The sequence below is a fragment of the Cydia splendana genome, chromosome 26 (assembly GCF_910591565.1).
Source record: "Cydia splendana chromosome 26, ilCydSple1.2, whole genome shotgun sequence".
NCBI classification, from domain to species: Eukaryota; Metazoa; Arthropoda; class Insecta; order Lepidoptera; family Tortricidae; genus Cydia; species Cydia splendana.
The window spans coordinates 10,473,378-10,500,835 of NC_085985.1; the positions used below are offsets into that span (position 1 = coordinate 10,473,378).

General features: G+C 36.6%; 3 protein-coding genes across 5 annotated transcripts in view; all 3 read left to right on the forward strand.

Moving 5' to 3' along the window:
* The first annotated feature begins 1,003 nt into the window (after positions 1-1,003).
* LOC134803366 (uncharacterized) lies at positions 1,004-11,494 on the forward strand. 3 transcript variants are annotated; one of them, XM_063776170.1, is made up of 5 exons: positions 1,004-1,224; positions 2,141-2,212; positions 2,320-2,469; positions 7,331-7,477; positions 10,941-11,494. In XM_063776170.1, exons 1-5 carry the CDS (start codon positions 1,146-1,148, stop codon positions 11,420-11,422), a joined length of 930 nt encoding a protein of 309 aa, XP_063632240.1. In that variant the 5' UTR covers positions 1,004-1,145; the 3' UTR covers positions 11,423-11,494. The 3 variants fall into 3 exon arrangements, with proteins under 3 accessions (XP_063632240.1, XP_063632241.1, XP_063632242.1); XM_063776171.1 differs by having other exon boundaries at positions 7,334-7,477; XM_063776172.1 differs by lacking the exons at positions 7,331-7,477; positions 10,941-11,494 and having other exon boundaries at positions 2,320-2,730.
* Positions 11,495-12,827: 1,333 nt separating this feature from the next.
* LOC134803084 (uncharacterized) lies at positions 12,828-15,979 on the forward strand. The gene is made up of 4 exons (XM_063775790.1): positions 12,828-13,458; positions 13,657-13,889; positions 14,582-14,648; positions 15,339-15,979. The coding sequence occupies exons 1-4, from the start codon at positions 13,029-13,031 to the stop codon at positions 15,977-15,979; spliced, it is 1,371 nt and encodes a 456-aa protein (XP_063631860.1). The 5' UTR covers positions 12,828-13,028.
* Positions 15,980-25,079: 9,100 nt separating this feature from the next.
* The window catches only part of LOC134803085 (uncharacterized), a 59,853-nt gene continuing 57,474 nt past the window's right edge, over positions 25,080-27,458 (forward strand). The window contains exons 1-2 of the mRNA XM_063775792.1: positions 25,080-25,106; positions 25,800-25,973. Coding sequence (XP_063631862.1) covers positions 25,080-25,106; positions 25,800-25,973 — 201 coding nt within the window. The remainder of the gene's footprint in view (positions 25,107-25,799; positions 25,974-27,458) is intronic.

Here is a 27,458-nt window from a genome sequence, read left to right on the forward strand (position 1 = left end):
CCATCAGTTTGTCACTGACATAAACGCCGTCGAGAACGTAATTTACTTTCTATACGTCCCGTTTGCACTAATATGCGAGTGCGAGCGAGATGTATAGAAAGTAAATTACGTTCTCGACGGCGTTTATGTCAGTGACAAACTGATGGTAACCCACGGCTGTTAATCTACGTACAACGGAATGTGTACGATAGCGCCATGTTGCTTTTAGATGATACTGACAACTTGCCGCGCTCTGATTGGCCGATCGTCGCCTAAACGTCAGTTGTCAGTGGTTGTCGCCCATGTTTGTTGAAAACTTTGAACAGTTTAAATTATTTTCAATTGCAATAAAGTGTTGATCGAGTGAAGTTCTTGTACTTATCCTCTCCGCTTTATTTGTGATTCATCCATCACCCAGTTCTGCAAGCATTTATGCATTGTGCAAAATGTATTATCAGTGCTGTGTGTGTAAAACTCTGCGAAAGGACGCTTTTACTTTGTACCGTTTTCCTAGTACTGAGAAAAGACTCATTATGTGGTTGAAGTGTTTGGAAACAAATGGTTTTGGAAATATGTCGCCGGAGCAAGTTCGAAAAGCTTTTATTTGTGAGAAACACTTCGAACAGCGGTTTGTTTCGGCATCGACACGGCGTCTCAACGCGAAGGCTTATCCTTCGTTATTCAGTCAAGATGAGATTAACAGTGGGATCCCATCTCATGAAAATGCCGGTAAGTGTAGAAAATGATAAGAAGTGATATAATAAATCAGTCTAATCTAATTCGTATCATTTACGACCATAAAAGATAATGTCATAAACTTCTATGCAATTGATGACTCATGAATCACGGCATGGTGATTTTATTATGTGTAGGTAATACAGAGTGTTTGTTTATTCCTGTAATAAGAGCATATGTTTCTAGTAAGATAATTATTTCATGCGATCGATATTAATATCTTAACACTTGTGTGTTAATTTTAGCTTAGCATTTTTGTACTTCTTTGGGTAAAGATATCTTTGGCAAGTGTTGCAGTCTTTTATTAATTATTTTATTTATATAGAAATTTCCCAATCCTAAAAAAACACCATGCAGAATTTGTAGATAAATAATACCACATTTCACTTTAGTTATTTAAAAATAATATTTTGTTATCAATTTTAGAAAACATGGATCCGCTGAAAGAACATGCATATGTTCGTAAATCACATGATGACCACACATACTGTCAACAAGTGCCTCAAAAAGGTTTGTTTAATTTTTCTGAAATGCATGATAGCCATGATAGATACTCAATTACATTTTAGGTGCAAATTAATGCCTTCTTATCAAAGACATTATTAATATTATTATGCACATATATATTTCATTAATGGTACTTAGATCTGCAAGCAATGTAAAGAATCAATTTCTTGTATTAAGGTCAGGCATGGCTAGTGTTTCCATGGGCAATATTTTTTTTTATAAAATATCACCACAAAAGTAAAAAAAAGTCAAAAGTATTTATTTGTCAAACATAAGTACAGGTCCCATATACATCACTGTATCACTATGTTGTGCCGTAAGGCATACAATTTTTCATTTATGGACTGTGACTGCATGCTGTGCGCAGTTACCATTAATTATCAAAATCATCTAACAAAAATTCACATACACTATAATTATATGTTATTAAATATTTATCATCCAAAATTATCATTTAAAAGTTAATTAAAATCTATTTATACATAATATGCTTTGTTATCTAAAAATTTAAATAACTTACTTTTGAAACTAATCATGTCATCTGTATTTCTTAGTTCAATAGGAATTTTATTAAAAAATTTGGCGCCATTTCAAATATACTTTTTCTAAATAACTCCGTTTTGGAAGGCAATGAATTTATTTTACCACTCTACCCTACCACAGTAATATTTCCAATAAGGAAACAAAACTGTCAGAGGAAGGACCTACATGCCTTACCAATATACGTACATTTTAATTACGCATGTATATAAGAAAAGCCAAAGTTATCCCATAGAAGTATTTCCGTAACTACCCATAACAAATTTGTAGCAATGTGCACTGTGTAGGTCCTTTGGAAGATATTTTATAATAATTATAAGCCCTTATTAACAATAATTTTCAACGGTTTTAATGTGTTTATTATGTATTTCTGTTTTAGCGTCTCCTGCCATTCCATCCACATCGGGGGTTAAATCAACCGCAGTGGGCCATACACCAAAACAGACTATGGGTAAGCTAAATAAATGAATATGACACTATTTCCTATGTATTTTAATATTATCACAAGTTATTAGTAAATCTTATAAAAAAAAATTAAAGTGCTATTTTATGTTACAGCCGTTTCTATAGCCACAGAACCTGTCCCGACAACTTCAGACATTGAAAAGGAGACCATGCCCGAACTATGCAGCAGCTTTATTACAGAACTTGTTGTAGCTGAGAAGGTTACAGCTTGTATTTCACCTAGTGTACAGTCACACAATGAAGGTTAGTGAATTCTTATCATTTTTACAAGCTTTTATTTACTTTCACCTGACCGTTGTCTGTGTGTAATCAAATCTTGCAAGTTAAATTTGATCCACTTACCGGTTTCCGATTGAGCTGAAATTTTACATACATATGTAAGTCGGGTGACAATGCAATATTATGGTGTCATCGAGGTGATCTGATGATGGAGACCGGAGGTGGCCATAGGAACTCCGTGATAAAACAACGAAACCTAATTGTGTTTGGGGTTCTTAGAATTGTCTCGATGAGTATTCGTTGCTTGTGGAAAAAAAAGTACAGTCGGCGATAAAAGCTTGTACCAAAAATGAAATTTTGGCCAAAAACTTATTTTGTGTTATTGTATGGCAGTGACAGTGTTTACATAAAATAGTACTTAAGAGCCAACAGGAGTGGTCATTCCTCCATACAAACGTAGTCCTCGTTTTCCTCCGTGGTTTTTGAAGCTAGAGCAATGATTTTTTCAACACAGATTAATATTGTCAATATCTGTGTCGGACCGTTTTGCTTTTTTTGATATTTTTGTTTTTTAAGGCGCTAGAGCCCTTCAAAAACGGCCAAAATGGCCTAATAGACTATGCCGCAATGAGAGGCGTGGTATTCAAAACTGATATCAATTAGCCAAAAAAGCAAAACGGTCCGACACAGATAATTTCATAATCATTTAGATTTCCAAATTTGGTTACGATTGGTTAAGTTTTGGGGGAGGAAAAAGAGGACTACGAAACCTCGATTTTTGTCATTTTTACGCAGGATTTTTCGCCTCAGCTGCAGTTGTCCCTATCGCACTAATTTTAGGGGCGGAGTCAAGTTTCTAAATACGTACACAGCCAGAAAAGTGATGGGCAATAGTCGACATTTAATGTCGATAATCTAGTGATGTAAGAAGTTATCGATAAACCGTCTTGTGTGAAAATATCTAGATCCTAAGATACAAGGGGTTTTGGGTTGAGAGTAGGGAACACATTTTTGTAGTTATGATATACAATCTATTATGAACTTTTTGATTCTAATATTTCAAATTAGAAATCAAAATCAAAAATATTTTATTGCATGGTTAAAATGGGTTAACAAAATTTTTAGGTACCTACAGGCACGCTTCGTAATTGTCGAGCAATTTAGGGTCCTAGCTGAATTGGTCCATACTTACTCGTGCTCTATGGAATGTCCAATTTAGCTAGAACCCTAAATGGCTCAACAATCACGGAGCGTGACAGTACTAATGATTCATGTTCTGTATATCCTGCCCTACAATGGCGTTAATATTTGGTTGTCATGTCTATACTTCGTTTTTAAGCATTATTGAAAAAAGAAATAGTAAATACTAATATTAACCACTAAGTACATAACTATTACAAAAAAAGCTAAATAATTATACGATTGCATGCTTAAAAAAGACACGTCACCTTCACTCTAATGCTAAACAAACGAAGAATAAGAACTAACAGCGATAAGACCGCCTGTTGCTACCTTTATCTACATTGTAAATCAGTTTTAGGGTTCCGTACCCAAAGGGTAAAACACGGGACCCTATTACTAAGATTCCGCTGTCCGTCCGTCCGTCTGTCACCAGGCTGTATCTCACGAACCGTGATAGCTAGACAGTTGAAAATTTCACAGATGATTTATTTCTGTTGCCGCTATAACAACAAATACTAAAAACAGGATAAAATAAAAATTTTAGTGGGGCCTCCCATACAACAAACGTGATTTTTGACCGAAGTTAAGCAACGTCGGGCGGGGTCAGTACTTGGATGGGTGACCGTTTTTATAAATAATGGTACGGAACCCTTCGTGTGCGAGTCCGACTTGCACTTCGCCGGTTTTTTTTTAATTTTGTTTTTATGTTTGTGGTGTAATAAAGAATATTTTAGAGTCAGACCAAGAAAAGTCTACAGCAATTTTGATAGCACACGCAGTGCAAGTGTTATTTATATGTCATAATTTCATAGAAGCGACGTTTGAAATAATACTTGCACTGCGTGTTCTATCAAAATCGCTATAGATTTTTCTTGGCCTAACTCTACTTTAAATTACAAAGTAAGGCCTAAATTATAAAATAAGGCCCATCAATGTTTTTATTTTGTGTTTATTAAACTTGATATTTTGTCTATAGTATTAGCGGACATGGCCTCAAAATTTAAACCCGCTTAAGAATCGGGCCTTATTTCGTGCATTATATACAATACTACCCATTTTTGTGTAGTCATTATTTATACTATAGAAGCATTGTTTGAGTAGCCAATTATTTAAACAGTATTTTTTTAAAGGGCAACGGTGGCAATATTTTAAGGTCTGGATAATAAGATACAGATCTTAATAAGGATATCAATGTAAGTGAATGTTACCATGACTACCAAACAAACAAATGTGATAGAATTTGCCAGCTAGCATTGTAACATTCAGACAGTTACCTATCTGAAATATGAATAAAATAGTAATATTTTAAACAGGAAAGTAAACCGAATTTTGGCCTTTTGCTGGACACAATCACAATAGTAATTTGTTTTACAAGAGGGCAAAGTTTATCGCCACCGGTTGATGCATTTGCAGCACCAATGGTAGAAAATGCAAGCTCATCATCAACTGCATAATCGACGTTTGATATGACTATTGAATCCGAGCTTTTTGATCATGAATCATGATAAAACAAAATTTTAGAAGGTCGCAGAATAGTGGATTTAAAATATTTATTTTCTGTGATCTCAAATATCAGGCACGATCATACAAATTGTACATTTGCTGATCTTGCCTTTGTCATTGAAAGACGTAAGGGTTTACACAGAGAATATATATTTAAGTGTAATATGTGCAAAAAAAAGGAAACGATACACTCTGAAGACCCAAAAAGAAAATGTTAGTAAATACTGCTCCTCCCCATGGTTACTTGGTACCTTATTCAACCTACCTGAAATTAAACGAGTAGGTTAGTAAATTATATCATTTTACATTATAAAGTTAAATGTTTAGGTATCTCAATCACTTACTCACTGGTGGACATGGACGCAAAATTTTTGCCCATCTACTTATACTATCTTATAAAAAATGAAATTTTGAAAGTTAGCACGCTTAAAGTTCGTTTTTTTTGCATTAAGGTAACAGATTTTGACATGTCTTATTAAAAATTACCATTGAAAAATAAGTCATAGCAAATATGTTAGAATTATAAATCATATTAATCATATTAATGAGCAAGAGCACCCTAAACCGGCGAGCGTGTATGAGGAATGTTATGAATGTGAAGGAAGCGAAAGTGGTATGTCAGGATCGTAGCAAGTGGAAATCCGTGGTCTCTGCCTACCCCTCCGGGAAATAGGCGTGATTGTATGTATGTATGTATTAATCATATACTTTTTTATATTCTTTTGCTTTCATAAGTAATATAAACTAATTTTTGAAAGCGTTTTTCAATAATTATTAATAAAAAGACACGTCATGATTGTTTACCTTCTTTCTAATGCTAAAAAATAACGAACTATAATAACCGGGCCTTATTTGGTACAGAACCTTGATTTGATAGGTACATCGGATATTCTGGGCCCCTGAGTTTGTTACGTAAAGGACAAAATGGTGACATGTGGTTAGAGCTGATACTGTTAAACTAGTGGTTCTGTGCGCTAAGTATAAAAAATAAGCTTCAGCGAACTCATTAAGCCTAGAAAAAACCCTACACCCTACTGCCACTTAAGTCAGTCTTGAGTCTTTGAATCAATTTCCGTAGTAGTACTACTACTACTAAGGTACTAGGAGGTAATAAGGCCTATAGTAGGTATAATAAGGCCTACCTGAAAAATAATGTTCTTACAACAGTGTAACCGTGTTAGTTATTTGAGTAACATATATGTAAAGTGATACAATTAAAAGCTAACAGCAAACCAGTACATAAATTATATCTTATGTACTTCTTATGAATTACACTCTTATAAAGGTTTCGGCTAATTACGCTTAATTACTTGAATAAAGGTAGATGAATTGCGTGCGGTCCAATAGGTAACCACAACTCACGGAGTCCAAAACAATAAGCTGATCAGCAAAGTCAAGTAAACAAAGCCAAGTCACAGTAGTAGAAAGATTATCGAGTTCCGTAAACGTAAGCCGGGTCAAAAAATTCAATCGCAACACAGTAAGTAATAAGTGAACGCCTCGTGGCAGTAACGCACGAAAAATAACATTGCAAATTGTCGGCAATGAGGCGCGCGCGGGTGCAAGCGTACGCATCTGTGTGCGTGCATTACACACACAAATACAGTCTCTCACGCCCCGTCAGAGCGACGGGTATATTCAGCTTGAAATCTCAAAATTGACTTTTAGCTCAGCTCCCGTTTCGTCTTAAACTTAATCATTTTTAAAGCAAAGGCAATATACCTATTCCCCACTATCATTTGAAACTTTATTACAATGTGATAGAGTTCAATTTTACATAATTTCTAACACTCTTATGCCCATTATAGGGTTATCTCACTCTGTCTTTCGCGTTATGAATATGATGATAGTCACTGAGTAATGAAAAATCAAATCAAATAAATGTGTCATTCTATTTTAAGTGCTCAGAATCACGAAGTCTCTCTGTTCTAATAGGAGAAAAAAAGCCCCAAGGTTTATATTCCTATTTCGTTACCATTTTCCATACTAAGTGAATGGAAATTTAATAATTTCAGAAGTCAATTTGTGTAACTAGTAATTTTAATGAAACTAAGTTTTACCTGTTCAGGTCTCGAAATTCTTGAATAACGATCATCATGTGTAAGTCTAACTAGAGTATGCCCCGTGCGAGCCTGCTAGAACTGAGGCATGATCCATATGTGTGAGACTGATTGTTTCATAATTGTTATTTCTGTTTCAGCAGTCTTTGTAACAACTGCTGAAGCTGCAATCAAACAATCAAATGCTGAAGAGCAGCAGATTTTGCCAGAAGCAAATATTCCAGAATGTGTTGCGGTTGAGGAGGTTACCTCTACCAATTCACCAAGGGAACAGTCTCAAGTTCAAAGTTAGTATTTACCTTGACAATATTTATATTTGATATTTTAGCCGCAATTTGTACATTGTAGTACAATTAAGTATAAAGTACCTGGGAGATTGAGTTTTGCTCGGAAAACATATAAAAACGCTTTACACACTAATTCAATCGTCCTAACTGGCATCCTAACTAAACAAATGGTTCTAGTTAGTGCAGTCAGAGTCTTACTAAACGCAGTTACAAAGAACCGTGTCCCGATTTGGGCCATGGTGCGTCCATTAATGAATCGCATACTAACGGATAGGGGTTTACGAGTACATTCACGGAAAAATAGTTTCATTGTTAATCAAAGTGGGCATATGATTATAGGCAACCCAACACTGGTGGCTTAATTGCCGTTTATGTCTGAAGATTCTTCAAGGATATTGTCAAATCTTATAAAATATGTCTCCCATTTCTGTTCATAGACGTTTTATTATTGTGTTAGATGCCTTGCATACTCTTATTACCAAATAATGGGCTAATTTGGTTAATTTTTTTTAATGAGTTTTTCGGAACTTATGTACGAAATATCATTTGATATTTGCCAGTCGCTTTTCGGTGAAGGAAAAACATCGTGAGGAAACCGGAGTAATCCCAATAAGGCCTAGTTTCCCCTCTGGGTTGGAAGGTCAGATGGCAGTCGCTTTCGTAAAAACTAGTGCCTACGTCAAATCATGGGATTAGTTGTCAAGCGGACCCCAGGCTCCCATGAGCCGTGGCAAAATGCCGGGATAACGCGAGGAAGAAGGAGAATGCGCTAATTTGGCCCGGTAGCAACGAAATCATACCGTATACCCAAAAGAAGGGGAGAGGGGAAATAGTCGGCTCCCCAGGTCTAATCTATGCTATATTTCTTCATTTTATTAGCAATAAGGGCAAGTTATATATCATTTTTGTATAATTTAGAGACGAGGAATTCATTTTTGAAATAATCGTTATACCTTTTCATACAAATAAACTGAATTTTGCACAAAAAATGAATATTATATGTATTTTTAGGACAATTTTGGCCTTTACAATCACAGTGTGGTGATTTATACTAAATAAAATATTGGACAATTTAGCTCATTTATTCCTCATTCTAAAAAGTATCACTTTATAATAGGCACTCATATATTTTTTGTGAATAATAATTTGTAGCGCGCGGCGGTAACGATTTCCATTTAAATTGAATTATGGCCAAAGTCAAACATTTTAAAATGTTAAAAAAAAACTGAATCTGTCATTTGAAAAGTATGAATACAATGTTTCAATATTTTACAGATAAATTACATAGGCCAAGCAATAAGAAGGTATAGAGGGAAATGCTAGGAACACAATTTTTGACTCCGTAACTTTGTTTGGACTAGTTAGGAGGTGAACATATCAAAAGTCCCCGGCCGTAGCCCCGGTGCTGGGGGTAGAGGGGGAAAAGAAGGTCTCATTTTTCGGTTTTTCACTTATATCTTGGAAACTTTGCGTCTTAGCGACATGACTACTAAGACAAACTAAAAGCTGATAATTCTTTTTACAAGTTTTATTAAGTCAAGTTTTTCGATATCTTAAATAGTTTTTGAGATATCCGCTCTTGAAAGTTTATTTTAGGGCTTTCAATTTTATCTTGATATCTACATTAGTGAAGCTGATAGGCCGTGTTTGGTATCATTTGTTTGGGGGGGGATGTCGCTAAGACGCAAAGTTTCCAAGATATCAGTGAAAAACCGAAAAATTAGACCTGCTTACCCCCTCTACCCCCCAGCACCGGGGCTACAGCCGGGGACTTTTGATATGTTCACCTCCCAACTAGTCTAAACAAAGTTACGGAGCCAAAAATTGTGTTCCTAGCATTTCGATATAGGCTATGCACTATATCTAATGATATATAAGTTACTTCGGGACGCGACATGGCCCAGAACCCATACTATCCGGAATACGGTTCTTTACGATTTAGGAAGGATTTTGGATTAAGTAAGTGTTAGTGTCCGACCGAAACATGTTTTTTTGCCGAAACCGAAACCGAAACCGAATGTTCGGCTTTGGCTCTAGTTTCGGCCGAAACCGAAACCGAAACCGAACCTTTTGTAGACTTGTTAAAATCGTTAAAAAAATGTCATAAAACCGCTTTTACACACATATTATGGAGCTGTCAACACCCAATGTCCTTGAAATTGACGTTACTTTAGCAGTTTTTTAAGAAAATTACTAGAGTTAGACCAAGGTGATTCTGCAACGATTTTGACAACACACGCAGTGCAAGTGTTATTATAAACGTCAAAACTTCTATGAAATTATTACGTATAAATAACATTTGCACTAGTTGCACTGCGTATGCTATCAAAATAATTGCAGAATTTTCTTAGTCTAACTCTATTCATTCACCAGTCAAGTAAACATGTAGATACAGGGTCAACCAAAACAAAAACGCGAGCGCAGCGAGCGCGAAATTTTTTGTTAAAATATCGCAAGGCCGGGTACCGATCTTCACCTGGGCCTAAAAGTCCGAAGTACCCCAGTGAGGCGAACTTTCATGCGAAGTCAAAGCCGTGCTTCAGGCTTCAGGATAAGTAGTTGAGCACAAACTCCAACCAACGTCCATTGTATTAAAAAGCGAGATATTTCCTTGAGCGCTGGTGGCCTAGCGGTAAGAGCGTGCGACTTTCAATCCGAAGGTCGCAGGTATAAACCCCGGCTCGTACCAATGAGTTTTTCGGAACTTATAGGTATACGAAATATCATTTGATATTTACTATTTGCTTTTCGGTGAAGGAAAAACATCGTGAGGAAGCCGGACTAGTAGTAGTAGTAGTACTAGTAGTAGTAGTAAACTCTTACGTACTACTACTAGTCCCGATAAGGCCTAGTTTACTCTCTGGGTTCGAAGGTCAGTCTGATGGCAGTCGCTTTCGTAAAAACTAGTGCCTACGCCAATTCTTGGGATTAGTTGTCAATTGGACCCCAGGCTCCCATGAGCCGTGGCAAAAATTCCGGGATTACGCGAGGAAGATGATGAGTTTTCTTATTATTCCTTTGCCCAGGCCCAGTAACATGCGACAGTGCTATTTCATTTACTCCGATACAATTAGACAGTGTGCGTGCTATAGGTATTAACAGCCTCTTAAGACTGCGTCTAGTGGCGCCCTCATTAGTAGAATTGTTTTGATAATAAACCAATTAATTACTGTACCTATACATGAATCAGTATATTATGTAGGTACATATTAATATTGTTGTCCTACTTATTCCCCAACTTTTGGTCTTTGTCACATAGTTTAGTTTCATAGTACGAAGTACCATTTCGTAAGTTTCGGCCCGGCCGAAAGGTTCGGCCGTTTTTTGGCCGAAACTACAGCCGAAACATGATTTTTTGGCCGAAACTGGCCGAAACCGAAACCGAAACCGAACCTTCAGTCGGACACTAGTAAGTGTCCACATAAAAATTTCCTAAATTAAATTAAATGCTTATATTTTTCAGGTGTTGTTGAAGTTAAAGTTCAAAGTGCGAAAAGGCCACAGAAGCAGAGGAAACGATTGATTGGGAAATTAATGAACCTGACACCAACGGGCCGAATGATATACGACGAATATAAAAAATCTAAACGTCAGGCAGATTTTTACCACAGGGCTAAGAGGGCCTTGAAATTCAACAAAGAGAAATCCTTTCAAGAATTGACAAAAGACATGAATCCGTATGCGAAAACTATTTTGAAAATGCAAATCAACCTTTGCAATAAAAATAAGAAAGGGCGTCGATTTTCATTGGAAGAAAAACTAATAGCACTGTCGATAATGAAACAAAGCCCTAAGTGCTATAGGTTCCTGCACAAAATTTTTATCCTGCCGTCGCGATCGACTCTAAATAAAATGGTTGCAGGACTTAAGATCGAGTCTGGGATTTGTCCTCAAGTATTTGAAGTAATAAGAAGAGAGGTATGTATCTACGTCATAAAATCTTAGGATCTACATTAAGTAATTGATAACTGAGTTAAACAATATCATGAAATCATAATTTTTAATAAAAAATACATTGCGAAGATTGTAAAAAAAAAACTAAAGCAAAAAAGGCATATTAAATTTGAACTTTCGTATTTTGATCACATATTAAAACAGTTAAGACCTGGTCTTACGCGAATTTATTGTGTAACCTTAATTTCCGACGTTTCGACACAGGTTTCAGTGGTCGTGGTCGCAGCTAACTGATGTCCTAGTAAAAAAAAATCGCGTTGGACCCGGTTTTAAATATATTTTAATAAAAGGAATATTGTTTTCATTTTGTTGAAAATTATAGAGTTTCATTGTTGACCGAAGCGAAGCGAAGGTCTACGTTTTGACTCGGGCATTTTGCTTTCGTATGTCCGGATGTTCTCCTCTACAGGTCGCAATTCTTAACCGATTCTCGTGAAATTTTGTGACCGAATTTTATGACTAAATACATTTTTTTTGTCAATCCGGTTTTTAGAAATTTTTAAAAATGGCGGAGTCGTGATACCTGGCGCCTAAACAAATAGTCGTATCGATATCATAAGACTTTTTTCTTTTTGAAACATGTTTACAGAGTTAATAGCAAAAAATGCAGAAAAAAATTATCACTGGTTTAGGCGGTATTTAGATATTTAATTTTAACTAATTTTAATTTGAGAAGGAGTAGCTAAATTTCGTCAACCCATCTAAGAACTATTTGGCTCAGTTTGTAAACGTTCGCTTTTTCTGTTTGTACAGAGGGTCTGGGTTCGATCCCCAGTAATTGTATGCTGGGATATTATAACTTTTTGTATTTTTTTACACATAAATTTCGTATTGTTTTTCTTTAATTTACTATACACCGTGTTTTTATTGAATTCCGTTAACTTCGGGGTATAGTTAAGGACGTTTATAAGAACTAAATGGCATAGTTAATTTTCAAAAAAAAAAAATTTTTTTGTTTTCTTTTTTGTTTTTTTTTTTGTTTAAAAAGTAATTAAATGTAGCATATAGCGTTGTTGTAACACGGGCATTACATTTAACTCAACCAAACAATTGAAATCTGTGACATATCAATGTCATTTCGTACATCAATCGACCGAGATTGTACTTAAGTTTAGTAGCAAATGTATGAACTCATTCTAAATACTAATCAATATGTAAGCCGGCCCTAAGGCAAGTGTACACGCTTGTAGAGGCCTTATAGTAAAAAAATAAATTATGGATTATCTCCGAAATGGACTTAATTAGAACATCGGTGTCTTTGAGAAAGTTACTTGATTTAAGCTCAGGAATGCACCCTTGAAATTAACGGAAATAAAAAAAAACACGGTGTATTTAAAGCTCTTAGCACCATGTTATTTCAAGCTCTGCTCGCGAGGTCTACAGCTCACAGAGCCACTAGTAATAATTGTAATTTAAAAGGGACCTTGACCCGCGCTGTGAGTCATTCTTGGCTGTCCATCGAAATTGAACGCAGCAAGTGTGATAGGTACCTTTTCACTGGCGGTTTATTTAGTAGTTTCATATTGTGTTGAATTTTAGATTTATTAAGGGATCTTAGATATAATTTAGTTTTATTTATATATATACATTTAGTTAAATGTTTTTAACGCTTATCTATGTATTTAAATTTCAGACCGAAAAATGGAGCTACAAAAAAAAACTGTGTTCAGTCATATTTGACGAAATGTCTTTAGAGGCTGGCTTGTCTTATGACAAAAACAAAGATAAAATTAATGGGTTAGTAGAGCTTGGCGAGAGAAAAAATGATTTCGCTGATCATGCCCTCGTGTTTATGTTGAGAGGAGCTGTCCACAAGTGGCAGCAGCCAATAGCCTTTTATTTTTGCCAAGGCGCTACTAAAGGCACAGAATTAAAAAGTATACTCGTGGATATTATCACAGCGGTTGTAGGATGCGGGTTAAAGCCGATATCCCTTATTTGCGACCAAGGGTCAGCTTTCCAAGCGGCTCTAAATTGCCTGAAGGCTGACACAGCGCGTGACCAATTACTGACAAATCAGGAACCAGGTTAGTAGTACTTATAGGTTTAATAACACTTTGAATTGATGTATGTTAAATAATTCTTCAAGGCTTAATTTTTTTTACCATAGCGCGGGGCAGATCATTGCAAAGCCATCGTAAAACAGTTGTAACTCGAAAATAGAATAAGATATTTCAAAGGTGTGATATTTGAAGTGTTTTTTTAATTTTCTGTGTTTTTTTTAGATGGCACAGTAACAATAAACGAAGTCAAACTGATGGTTATATTCGACCCTCCTCATCTTATTAAAGGATTGAGAAATAATTTTTTGAATAAAGACATTTCCTTTGAAGGAAAATTATCCACATGGAGAGACATCGTGGATGTATACGAAACGGACTGCAATAATATGGAAACAAGAATGCTGCATAAGTTAAATGACCAGCATGTGATACCTGAAAAAATTAAAAAGATGAAGGTTGGTGCCGATTTTTACTAAGACTGCGCAGAGCGTCAAGTGACGCCCTCATTAGGGGGTTTGTGTTTTCTAATAAACCAATTAATTTCTGTATAAATAAGTATATATTAGTGTTGTCCTACTTATCCCACAATAATTAATCTGTGATATAGTTTTATATGTTACTTACTTTTGACTTCATCACTTGAACGGAAAAAAGTGGCCACCATTTGCCATTTAGATGATGTAGCAAAATAAAGCTATGAGACAATAATGATTATAATGAACAAAAGTTGGTGAAATCAATAGGGCTACAATTTTAATATATATACTTACACTTACTGGATTATAGACAAATGGATTGGTTTATTAGAAAACACAATAATGAGGGCGTCACTGACTCACTTGACAGTCGATACCCTCTCAATGTGTGAAATCTAGTATAACTAAAGATTTTCTTATACAATCAACTAGCATATGCTTTACCTATGTACTGTAGTAAATGGTTCCGTCCTTATAATCAGCCTATAGATGCATTGAGAATGTTATGACCAGTTGGAATATTTTAATGATTTTATATCCTAATACTCAAGTAATTTATACTACATTCACATTGCTGCATTTTATCCGCTAAAATATAGTTTGGTTATTGGTATTTTAATATATTAACGATATATTACATATTGAGTACTGAAATATATATTTCTTTTCAGGTCAAGAACTGTGTAAAAGTATTTAGTTACACACTGTCTTCGGCTCTATCTTACACAGCCAACTTCTGTAAGTAATGATTTTTTCTCCTTTTCACTAACATAAATAGTTAGGTACCCATTTGTAGAATGCAAGAGTAAAAATATAGTTATACTGGGTGTGGCCTGTAACATGAGCAAATAATTAAAACATAGACTCTACTCCTTAAACGGTGACACTTTTGTTCAACAACTTTTAAAAATTATGAAGTATTTTGACTCCCTATTTTTCATACAAAATAAATATTATCTTCAATGGACGCCATCGCCGCGCCATATCATTGTGATAGACGTTGCTTGTCACGCCTTAAACATAACAAAATTCGCAATACATTGCGTCTTAGAATAAACTTTAAAGTGTATTAGAAATCAAACCACAAGTTATTTTTTAAAGTCGCTGAACAAATGTTGGTCAGTATGAGGAGTACAGCCTACAGTTTAATTTTTTGCTCATATTACAGGCCACACCCGGTATATAGGTACATATCTAGATTAATATCCGGTAGACCGAGAAGACTCAGAACACGAATCCCTACTTATATTATATGCGAAAATATTTGTCTGTCTGTTGCTATAAAGTGCTGCAGGGAATGAAATGAAATTTATGAAGATAGAACAATAGGTATAGATAGTGAATACTATTGATGATAAAGTACCTACTTGAACTTCACAAATCTATTATGCATAAAATAAACAAATATGGTCATTTTCTTGTTTTTAGCTCACTATGCGGACGGCAGACCTGTGAGTGAAACATTAAGAAACACTGCTGAAACAGTTTTGTTCTTTGATAAATTGTTTGATAGCATCAACGGATCAGCAACCTATTCACAAAAGAAAGGAAAAGAGCTACGCTGTGCAGTGACAGAAAAATCTAAGCACCATGAATTTTGGCCGGAGAGCATCGAGAAACTGGAAAAAATTAAATATGTAGATTCCAAGGGAAATCCGAAATCCGTGCCTTCCTTAAAAAACTTTATTGCCACGGTAAAAACATTCATGAAGCTGTGGCAGTTTTTTAAGAGCAAAAATATGACAATAATGCGCCCAAGGTTCTTCAATTCAGATCCAATTGAAAACTTCTTTGGCCAAGTCAGGGCCTATAATTATAGGAACAACGACCCCAACTGCCACAGTTTCAAGAACACCTTTAAATCATTATTGATTACTAGAATGATAAAGTTTCATGGTGACGCTTATAATTGTGAGGATGACTCGGCAGACCAAATAATTAATTTAAAATCATTATTTGAAGATAGTGAAACTGCTAGGGTCGAGCCGGGTCGCGAATTTACAAAGCCTATACTGATAAGGTCCAGATGCGAACTGAACTGGATTAGCTTTTGTTTGGACAAAACTTGACCAAACCCTAATCCATTACAGTACAGAAATTTACTGAAATCGTATAGACTTTGTTGGCTAAATTAATATGGATATTGTTGCTACAAATGCTAGTTTGTTGCGATCTAAACTTGAATAATATTTTAGTAATGACTCCGATTGTATTGTATTAATTACCGTTCGTGCTAATTACTTAAAAATGCCTAATTTTTTTTTCATTTAAGAACTATATCAGGTGAGATTTCTTATTAGGACATGTTTAATGTGAAATCGTAATACAATTATAAGTCGACTGTATTTTATAATACATTGGTACATAACGAAGTAGATGATTTATTTAAGGACCAAGATTTACTACGGTGCTCTGCCTTTTCTCCGAAGTTTTATTGTCCGAATTTCACTTGCCAGACAACTTTTCGCAGATGATTTACTTTGGCAACCAACATTCGCCAAATTTTCATCATGACAACGTTTTACATTATAGAATTATTGTTAAGTAGATTATTACTACATAGTACAACGTTTGGAGTACATTTCTTTGGTCAAATCATTCAACTTGCTAGATATTTATTAATACGATATCGTCTAGTCATTTGACAGAGTTCAAGATAGGTGCGACGACGAGCGAAGCGAGGAAGAGCGTGTTAGGTGAACTGCGACCAAACAGCGACCCGACTTTTTTTTTACATAGAACGATTTTTCTGGCAACAGTTCATTTTCCTGGGGGTTGCAATTCTAACGTAACCTAAGCCACTTTTCTGGCAACAGTTCATTTTCTTGAGGGTCGCAGTTCTAACTTAACCTAACCCACATTTTTGGTAACAGTTCGTTTTCTTGGGGGTCGCAGTTCTAACCTAACCTAACCCACTTTTCCAGCAACATTTCGTTTTCTTGGAGGTTGCAGATCAAACTAACCTAAACTACTTTTTTGGCAATTTACATGAATACTAGGTGAAAAGTAATTAAGTAAAAAAAATATTGTTGAAATCAATATTCAGTGAACTTTAGTGTCGTACAAATAATACTCGATGAATAATATTGAATAATGACGGCGTGACTCCGCTCGACTAGGTATTGTGAGAGCATTAATGTTTAAATATATCGCGACAAAATCTAAACCATTTGAGTAAATGAGTATTATTAAAATTTAGATATCACATTCAAACGTGCCTGAACTTACTAAACTCGACTAGGTTTTGGCGTGAATAATATTTGAAAATATGTATGCAAAAAGCTAATCCATTTCAGTGACTACTTTTTACCGAAACGGTATAGATATTGTCAAGTAATATGCATAAACAAAAGCTCACCTATTAAAATCTGCGTCGTGACTGAAATAGTATAGCTTTTGTAAATTCGCAGCCGGGTCGCGAATTTACAAAGCCTATACTGATAAGGTCCAGATGCGAACTGAACTGGATTAGCTTTTGTTTGGACAAAACTTGACCAAACCCTAATCCATTACAGTACAGAAATTTACTGAAATCGTATAGACTTTGTTGGCTAAATTAATATGGATATTGTTGCTACAAATGCTAGTTTGTTGCGATCTAAACTTGAATAATATTTTAGTAATGACTCCGATTGTATTGTATTAATTACCGTTCGTGCTAATTACTTAAAAATGCCTAATTTTTTTTTCATTTAAGAACTATATCAGGTGAGATTTCTTATTAGGACATGTTTAATGTGAAATCGTAATACAATTATAAGTCGACTGTATTTTATAATACATTGGTACATAACGAAGTAGATGATTTATTTAAGGACCAAGATTTACTACGGTGCTCTGCCTTTTCTCCGAAGTTTTATTGTCCGAATTTCACTTGCCAGACAACTTTTCGCAGATGATTTACTTTGGCAACCAACATTCGCCAAATTTTCATCATGACAACTTTTTACATTATAGAATTATTGTTAAGTAGATTATTACTACATAGTACAACGTTTGGAGTACATTTCTTTGGTCAAATCATTCAACTTGCTAGATATTTATTAATACGATATCGTCTAGTCATTTGACAGAGTTCAAGATAGGTGCGACGACGAGCGAAGCGAGGAAGAGCGTGTTAGGTGAACTGCGACCAAACAGCGACCAGACTTTTTTTTTACATAGAACGACTTTTCTGGCAACAGTTCATTTTCCTGGGGGTTGCAATTCTAACCTAACCTAAGCCACTTTTCTGGCAACAGTTCATTTTCTTGAGGGTCGCAGTTCTAACTTAACCTAACCCACATTTTTGGTAACAGTTCGTTTTCTTGGGCGTCGCAGTTCTAACCTAACCTAACCCACTTTTCCAGCAACATTTCGTTTTCTTGGAGGTTGCAGATCAAACTAACCTAAACTACTTTTTTGGCAATTTACATGAATACTAGGTGAAAAGTAATTTAGTAAAAAAAATATTGTTGAAATCAATATTCAGTGAACTTTAGTGTCGTACAAATAATACTCGATGAATAATATTGAATAATGACGGTGAGACTCCGCTCGACTAGGTATTGTGAGAGCATTAATGTTTAAATATATCGCGACAAAATCTAAACCATTTGAGTAAATGAGTATTATTAAAATTTAGATATCACATTCAAACGTGCCTGAACTTACTAAACTCGACTAGGTTTTGGCGTGAATAATATTTGAAAATATGTATGCAAAAAGCTAATCCATTTCAGTGACTACTTTTTACCGAAACGGTATAGATATTGTCAAGTAATATGCATAAACAAAAGCTCACCTATTAAAATCTGCGTCGTGACTGAAATAGTATAGCTTTTGTAAATTCGCAGCCGGGTCATCCCAAAGTAGGAGATGTAGAAGATACTGTAGAAGAGGCCCAACGGGAGCAACTAAATGTTCTCCATTCGCGAGCGTACACTGCTGGATGGGTGGTAACAAAAACAATGCAGAAATATAATAATCAATGTGACAGTTGCAGAAAAAGCCTTACTACTAAAGAAGGCGCAATCCACAAATGGATTCATCAAAGAGAGTATGATGCCGCCACGAAACGCCTTACTTACCCATCCAGAGGTGCTGTTCGGTGTTTCGGTACAATTATTAAAGAAACAAACGGATTCTTGGAACACCGAGCCCATGAATTAAATCTGACGGCCAAAATTATGGAAAAAATTTTGTTCAACAATCCATTTAGTTTCTTTAAATGTACCACACACCGTGAAATTTTGTCATATTTTATTTCCGTGACAGTAAAGTTCTCGATTACAAATTGGTGCAATAACATTAATAAAATATTAAAAGGAACGGATATTGTGCGGATAAAAAACCGCACTTTGCCTGCGATGCAGCAGAAAGCTTTTTTAAAATATAAGAAAAGACTGAGGAATAAATCGTTTAATAAATAAAATTGTGTTTTATTTAAATTATTGCGACAAGTGTAGTTCCCGGCATTTAAATTGAACACTGACTCAATTTTACTGTATAAGTCGGTGTTCAATTTAAATGCCGGGAACTATATCAATTATAAGTATTAATTTCCTAAGGAGGAGGGGTGGGGGGGGGGCTGGTCACGCAAGGTTGGCTGTATACGTTACGTCCTTTGCTACGCATCAATTCAAAATTTAAAAAAAAGAAACGTCATACATGACTAGGAGTACAGATAAAATATACTTGTCTAACGTACATAGTCTTTGTTCCCGAGTTGGCGGTCTGATCTCTTTGTAGTCTGTGTGGTAACCGTACTGGTGTACCTTGGGTGCACTGTCACTGACACACATACAAAGGGTGGACGAAACCAACATCCGAACTCAAAACGCCTTACGCTGCAGTGCTGCGCTCCATAAGGTTTTGGCGTCCAAGCTTCTTAGTAGACGTACTAAGCTGCGGATCTACAAGACCGTGATCCGCCCCATTCTGATGTATGGGTGTGAGGCTTGGACACTAACACTCAAGGAGGAGAACAGCCTTTTAGTCACAGAACGTAAGGTGTTAAGGAAGATTCTGGGACCCGTTAAAAGAGACGACGGCAGTTGGACGATCCGAAAGAATGCCTAAATAGAACATCTGATAGCCGAGCCGAATATAATAGGTGAGACCAAAGCGCATCGTCTCCGCTGGCTTGGCCATCTCGAAAGGATGGGTGAAGATCGGGCAGCCAAAAGGGCCTACTCGGGTCGACCAAATGGACGCCGTCCTGTTGGTCGTAAATACCGTTGGGCAGATAGAGTCGAGGCAGATCTCCGTGAGCTCGGCGTCGGCGAAGGCTGGCGGGATGCCGCTCTGGACCGATCAAAATGGCGTGCTCTTGTGTTGGAGGCCAAGACTCATTTTGGGTCACCGCGCCAACCAAGTAAGTATGTATCTATAAGGCACTGCATGTCAGTATGTATGTATTCTAAGCTTAATCGTAGTGATTATATGCTCTTTGAGCTTAAGGTGGTTCGCCTAGGTTACTCAAAACTTAACTCTCGCTAGATGGCACCACTTTTGCAAAATTTCAGGTTTTATTTTTTTGTGAAATGGTCATGGTATTTGTATACTTAAAAGTATGTTTCGCGCACTCTTTAAATAAATATTGAACTATTAAAATAAACATTGAATACTTCATTGTGCAAAAACCACCTTTTTAATTCGACGGAGTGTTGCTGTCACGCTTTTTCCTACTATTACTCACACATGCAAACAGTGTTTCCTTGATCCTTGTAGTAGACAATTTCGCACAACGTAAGAATGCTGCAATGGCGTTGCGGTATGTTCGTGGAAATACGTGCAAGAGGATTGGGGTTCAAGACTGATGCGAGTAGGTAATTTTTATTTCTATTTATTTTTGTCTTTTTGTGTTATCTTACCTTTAAACGAGCAATTATTATATATATATATATATATATATATACAGGGTGAAATTTAATTCACTGGCCAAATTGAAACACCCGAAAGAACTCGAAAAAATTATAAACACGTGTTTTTTCTTTTAATAACGCTCAGTACATTTTTTTCGAAATAACTCATCATCAAGTTGTCCTAAAAACCTCGTACGTTATGGTGAACCGACAACTACCCACTACACCCGCTTCTCTCTTATCAGTTAAGGTCATTGACACCCCGCCCCTCCCGCTGTTTGCAATCGCGTCACCAATTATGAACCCTATTGCAGCGAGATAAGACGCTTACCTAAGTACATAAGTTGCTAATTTTTCCTTCATACTTTAACGGGCTTAGAGCCATCAAAATGCAAAGGCAACCCATTTTTAATCTAAAATATTATTTCTGACTAATGATTATTAACAAAACGTCCGTGGCTTAAAAACAATGAGTAAAAACTAGGTCAGGAATCTTTGCATTCAGGCGTATTTAAAAAATTTAATCATCTTATGTACTTACATTTGATTAAAAGTCGACGCAATTAACGAAAGTCCCACGAGATGGTACTCTTGGATTCAATCCTTGTCTGCGAAGGCGTGGAACTGATTCCATTTCGTATAATCTTTGTGCACCACGTAAACACTCACCACTTAATAAATAACACCGTACCATTTCCTAATATTCCCGGTTCGAAAACATTTTTTTAAACCTTAGTACGCGCGCGATTATTATTTTAAGGTTGGCGAGTGACGAGTGACTAATCATTTATGCTAACCGTTATGTTTACCGCTAGCGCGGAATGGTTTAGACTACCCTCGAAATTGATAAACCTGCCTACCATCGCCAACACTAACTAGGTGGACCCTATTGCAACGATTATAAGGTTTAGTGAAGGTCAGATAAGGGTTTTGCTGATGTTGTTGTTAAAACCTACTATTAGGTTTGTTTACATTTGTGGTAATAGGGTGACCACGACTCGTGGAAAGTATTTAAAAATTGAAAAATGAAAATTAAAAAAAAATGTACTCTTTTTTTTCGCTAAATAGATTCCTTAAGTGTAACCTAGTGCCTGGAATGAATATGGCCAGTGATTTAAATTTCACCCTGTATATATATTTATTTATATATTTGGATGATATCAGAAACGGCTCTAACGATTTCAATGAAATTTGCTATAAGGGGTTGGATCTCTTAGCTAGGTCTGATCTGTGAGAAAACGCGCATTTTTGAGTTTTTATATGTTTTCTAAGCTTTGGTCGGTCTCCCAGATATTCAATCTCATCTTCCTCGCGTGGGGTCCGCTTGGCAACTAATCCCAGAATTGGCATGGGCGAATTTTACGAAAGCGACTGCCCTGACCTTCCAACCCAGAGAGTAAACTTATTGGGATTAGTCCGGTTTCCTCACATTGTTTTCTTTCACCGAAAAATAGGTATCGGTATATAAATAGGTTCCGGTAAATAGGTATCAAATGATATTTCGTACAAAAGTTCCGAAAAATCATTGGTACGAGCCGGGGTTAGAACCCGCGACCTCCGGATTGCAAGTCACACGCGCTTTCCGCTAGGCCACCAGCGCTTCCCCCAGATATTCAGTATTATTTGGTATTATCAATAAATTACTTTATCAACGTTTTCAATAAATATATTCAATACCTGATTTTCATAGATTATGATCTTTTTGGGTTCTTCCAACTCAGAATCACTAGCATATTCTTCTTGAATCCTGATGCTAATATAAAAACTATGTTATGTATGTAACATATAACAATTATTTGTATAGAAGTTTTAGTTTCCGCTACGTCAAAAAAATGTCTAATATAGGTAATAGGAAGAAAGATGATGCAACAATATATTATGGATTCTAATAAAGTTATAATTTACTTACCGGGTAGTAACTAGTAATAATTGTGTTTTTCATTCATAGACAAAATTCCATTATTTTCAACTACAGGAAATTTTATACATTTCTTCTTGATTGCAGTGAGGATGTCCTGATTGTATAAATCCAAGAGATTAGGTAGAGTATAATTTCTAATTATCTTTGTAAAAAATAAACGAATACGCTTAGCCCATACTTAATCCCCATAATAAATAAAAAAAAACAATACGAAATTTAGGTGTAAAAAAAAGACAAAAAGTTATGTCCCAGCTGGGGATCGAACCGGGAACCTTCCGTTTATAAGCAAAAAAGCGACTGTTTACAAAACACACCATGATAGTTCTTAGCTAAGCTGACGAAGTTCGGGTACTTATTCTCGCTTCGGTCAATTAAGTACCTGTCAACAAAATTGCACTAAACATGACGGCACTCCAAATTCGCGCCGTGGTCAGCCCGGCAACGTCGGAAATGGTATGGCAACGTCGCAAATGTATCTGTACACGACATTTGTGACACACACATACGTAAAATTGATGAAAAGTTAACTATGATTTTTGCATGATTTCTTTATGAAACATTGTTTTCCTATTCATTTCGCGCAAACGAATATTCGAAAGTAGATAAATGCGGAAATATTTGTGTACTAATAGTGTGTAGTTACTTAATGAACACGGATTGAATTTTGTATGAAAATCGAACCACCTTAATAGCATCGTTCGCAGACGTCTCTGCTTGTAAAAAATTAAGACAGTATGTATGGTTTACTAGCTAGCTTAGTGCTGCACTCTTGCGGCAGAACATTGCAGTAACACCCCCTATTCATTTTATTTTATAATACATAGTTGGTCAAACCAATTTGTCAGTCAGTAAGAACCATACTCATCCTTTTCTTTTGGGTGCTAGTAGTGTAAGACAAAGATAGTATGATTCTCTCTGTCTATGATTGAAATGAGACAGTCCTTGGACAAACTATTTTTATCTTCGTGATATTTAGAGAACTGGCCGCAAATAAAAACTTATAACCCGATGCCAAAGCTGTCATAGCGATAGATAACTAAACATGTATAAAAAGTCAATCTTCCCGCACTGTCAGGTAAATAATATCTGGAATTATTATTCGTTTGATTTATAGTTATTTTTTTATAATAGCAATTAATTATGGTATAGTATTTTGTGAATAGTAACAACTCTTCACACCATCGTGTGATGAATCAAAGTACATGGTACAATTAATTACTTTTACTATACAGAGCGCGGCGCTCATTTTTCTTCCGTGCTATATTCTAAGCTCTCACCAGTACCAGGCGTGGCTCACTCCGCGATTTCGTCGCTTTGCTACAGGTAGCTAAAAGTACATCCGTTCCACACCAATTTTGGTGGGTAGCCATAAGCCGCGCGTCGCGCTGTCGCCACCTAGCGGCCATACCTGTCCTGCTCGTAACAGACGCGCTTTGTTAGAGAGTGAGTCTTCTGTACCTAGTACTATTATTTATTCTGTGACTATACAGAGCGCGGCGCGCTCATTCTTTCTTACGTGCTTATATGTATATACTCTAAGCTCTCACGGTACTACATCCCTCCTTATCAAACAGTAACCTTCGTACCTACCAAGTAAGTACCTACTAAATTTTACTGGTTCAAGCTCCATAATTAGCGAGAATTATCCTTCCACGCCATGGTACAGTCAGCGTCGAATAGAACAAAAAAACAAAAAAAAAACAGTTATTCAGGTGAAATAAACCCTATTTGTACAGTTTTTTCTTCTGCCAAACTGTAGGACAGTTTGTTGGCAGAGGGAACTCCCTTAAAACATAGATGGATAGACTTAGCTAATTGCCTAATTAATTGTTAACTTAAGTACCTACATCTTTTGCTAATGGTGGTAACTTTCATTTAATTTTGTTTAATAGAAACATTTTCATTCCCAATTTAAACAAATTTAGTAGGTAGCATCCAAAGTATTCAAATAGTGGATGCTACACACGCTGACTGTCATCATCATCATCATCATCATATCAGCAAGAGGACGTCCACTGCTGGACATAGGCCTCCCCCAAAGAGTGCCACAATGACCGGTCTTGCGCCACCCGCATCCAGCGGACTCCCGCGACCTTTACCAGGTCGTCAGTCCACCTTGTGGGGGGTCTACCCACGCTGCGCCTTCCGGTACGTGGTCGCCAGTCGAGAATCTTTCCGCCCCAACGGCGCTGACTGTATGTTATATATTATAATAAATATATTTGTACCGATTTGATTCACAGATGGCGCTGTTACCTAAACGCAGGTGCCGCCGCCGCAACGCGGCCATCGCGGTGGTCGTCGCGTCCCTGATGTACACGCTGTACTACGTGTACTCACCCCCTGTGTATACCGACCAGGAAATTACTAGGAGGTAAAGGCTCCAGCACACAGTGGCTAACGATGGGCCATGCCAAGCCACGGCCATGGGTGACTGTGTAATACCACACCCACAGGCCACGCTACGCCACGATTCCCATACGATTCCTTTGAAGTGTCAAAAAATCCAACAACTTCCCGATTGCGCACCACGATAGACGACTGACGGCCAGTCGTCCGCCATTGTATACTATTGTCCCCTAAAAACAATGGCGATGGCTTGTCATGGCCCATCTTTGACCACGTGTACTGGGGTCTTAACGAACATTAATCCTTTGACATGCCTTTGACCACCAAAGACGTCAACTAACGCGCGCAGCTACGTAGGCGCTAAGCATAGATGGTAGGATCCTATACATGTGCTATAGGTACGCGTGCCACTGCCACCGTGAGGGACAAAACATACGCAATGCGACACTATGATTGGTCGAATCTATTTGTTGCCCACCATAATCCATACTAAATTTACGGTGGGGAATAAAAAAAATGTGAGACTGACTAGGACAAAGACAAACAATAATAGCGCTTTAGCTGCTACTCCTACTGAAAGATACACTATCCCGTTCGGTCACTTCCCCCCACCCCTCATGCCTGATCCAGTTATACAACCCCTTTGCCTATGTATTATGATTGTTATGATTTTTATAGATATAAATAAATGGTTTGATATGTACGTATAAGGTATGTTGATTTAGCTATATACACATTATATATTGTAATGTAATTTAATGCCATAATTTTGAGGTTATTTTTTATATTTCCAGAATTGTAGAGAACGAGTTACAAGAAGCCCTGAAACTGGACAAGGGCATGGGGTGCGAGATACCGGAGCTGGACCCTTTTTCTAAGGAAGTCACACAGTTCGACAAGAAGTTACCGGAGATCAAGTGCGAGGGACAGGACTGGGTCAAATGCTATGTAAGTTTATTTTGTGTGTGAATCACACCATCAGCTCGGAATGACACTTCTTTAATCTCTCTCTGTCTTTATTAACCCTTTTAGAGCATTTAGGTAGTAACTGGAGATGTCATCGCTGTCATTTTCTTTACGAAACAGTCTGCCGATTTTTGCTGGGGAGGGGACGTCAAATGTATTGCTATTTCTACATGATTTGTACGTAGCGTACAAATAGCCATGTCAGTCCATATAAAAGTTTGCACAATTGTGCAAGTTTTTCGGCAGTGGGGTAAGCTCTTAATTGCCTCTCCAGTCATAGTCTAATAAAACATGGTCTTCTATTCCCAGAGTGACACAGGCCTACGTCACAACAACATGGCCGCTATATATAGCGCTATCGCATATTATCATATAGCGCTGTCGCATGATGGCGTAGGCTTGTGTCAGTTAGGTGACCTAGAAAAGACGGGAATGGAGTACCAGGCGGAGTATATTATTATACCATGTCTCCAGTTATTAAATCCTCTAAGCAAAAACCGGCCAAGTGCGAGTCGGACTCGCCCACCGAGTAGGTACCGTACAAATATAACTTTTTTTACCAATTTATAGTTTTTAGATTTTTCCCTATACTTGTAGTGTAAGACGATATTACTTGCCAAATTTTATAGTTCTAGGCATAGAGTATATTGAATATTAGGGTATAGAGTTATCAGTCAAGGTTTTCGAATGCAGCGCCATCTATTGATAGTTCACTGCAACTTTTCAAATGTGTATATATCCATACCTATTAATACAGCTATACAAGCAGTGGCGGGCTTTTTAAATAGCTAAGGTTTGACGTTTGCGTTCTGAGTCCGTGCAAACGGAACCAGATCACATCAAGTGTGAACCTTCATTGTAGTCCTCGCCAGAAAACCGCTAACGAAGATCACACAATGATGTGACCTCGTTCAGTTTGCCCAGACCAGTAATTGAAAAACAATAAATGTGATTACAGTTTTATTTTTACATTACAAAATCAATGCTAATTGACAATATTCATTCATAATCATCGCTTTTAAGACAAGCTATCTATTAAAAGTATAGAAATAAGTAAAAACTTCTATCAAATTAGACTACACTCTTATGGAAAAACTTATTTAGCTCACTGTTCATCGATTGGAGCATTTCCTTCGTTTTAAATAATAGTTCCTCGTCATTTCTCGCATTCTGTCTTCTGTATCGAAGTTGGATCGCGTTCCTTTTAATATTTTATTTGTGTCTTTACACCAGTTATGTAGGAAAAACCTACAAGATAAGTCTATGATTTTGTTGGTAAGGGCACTTTTATGGTTAGCACATTGTAAACAATTAAAATTTACTACTGTGTTTACAGCATCTTCTAAATATTGTTTTATATTGACCATGTCACAGTCCGTTTTTAATATGTTCGTGACCACATCTTGAATATTAGAGAAACATTCAGCTAAAGCATCTGAAGGATATGATAAATATGATTTTCCTTTG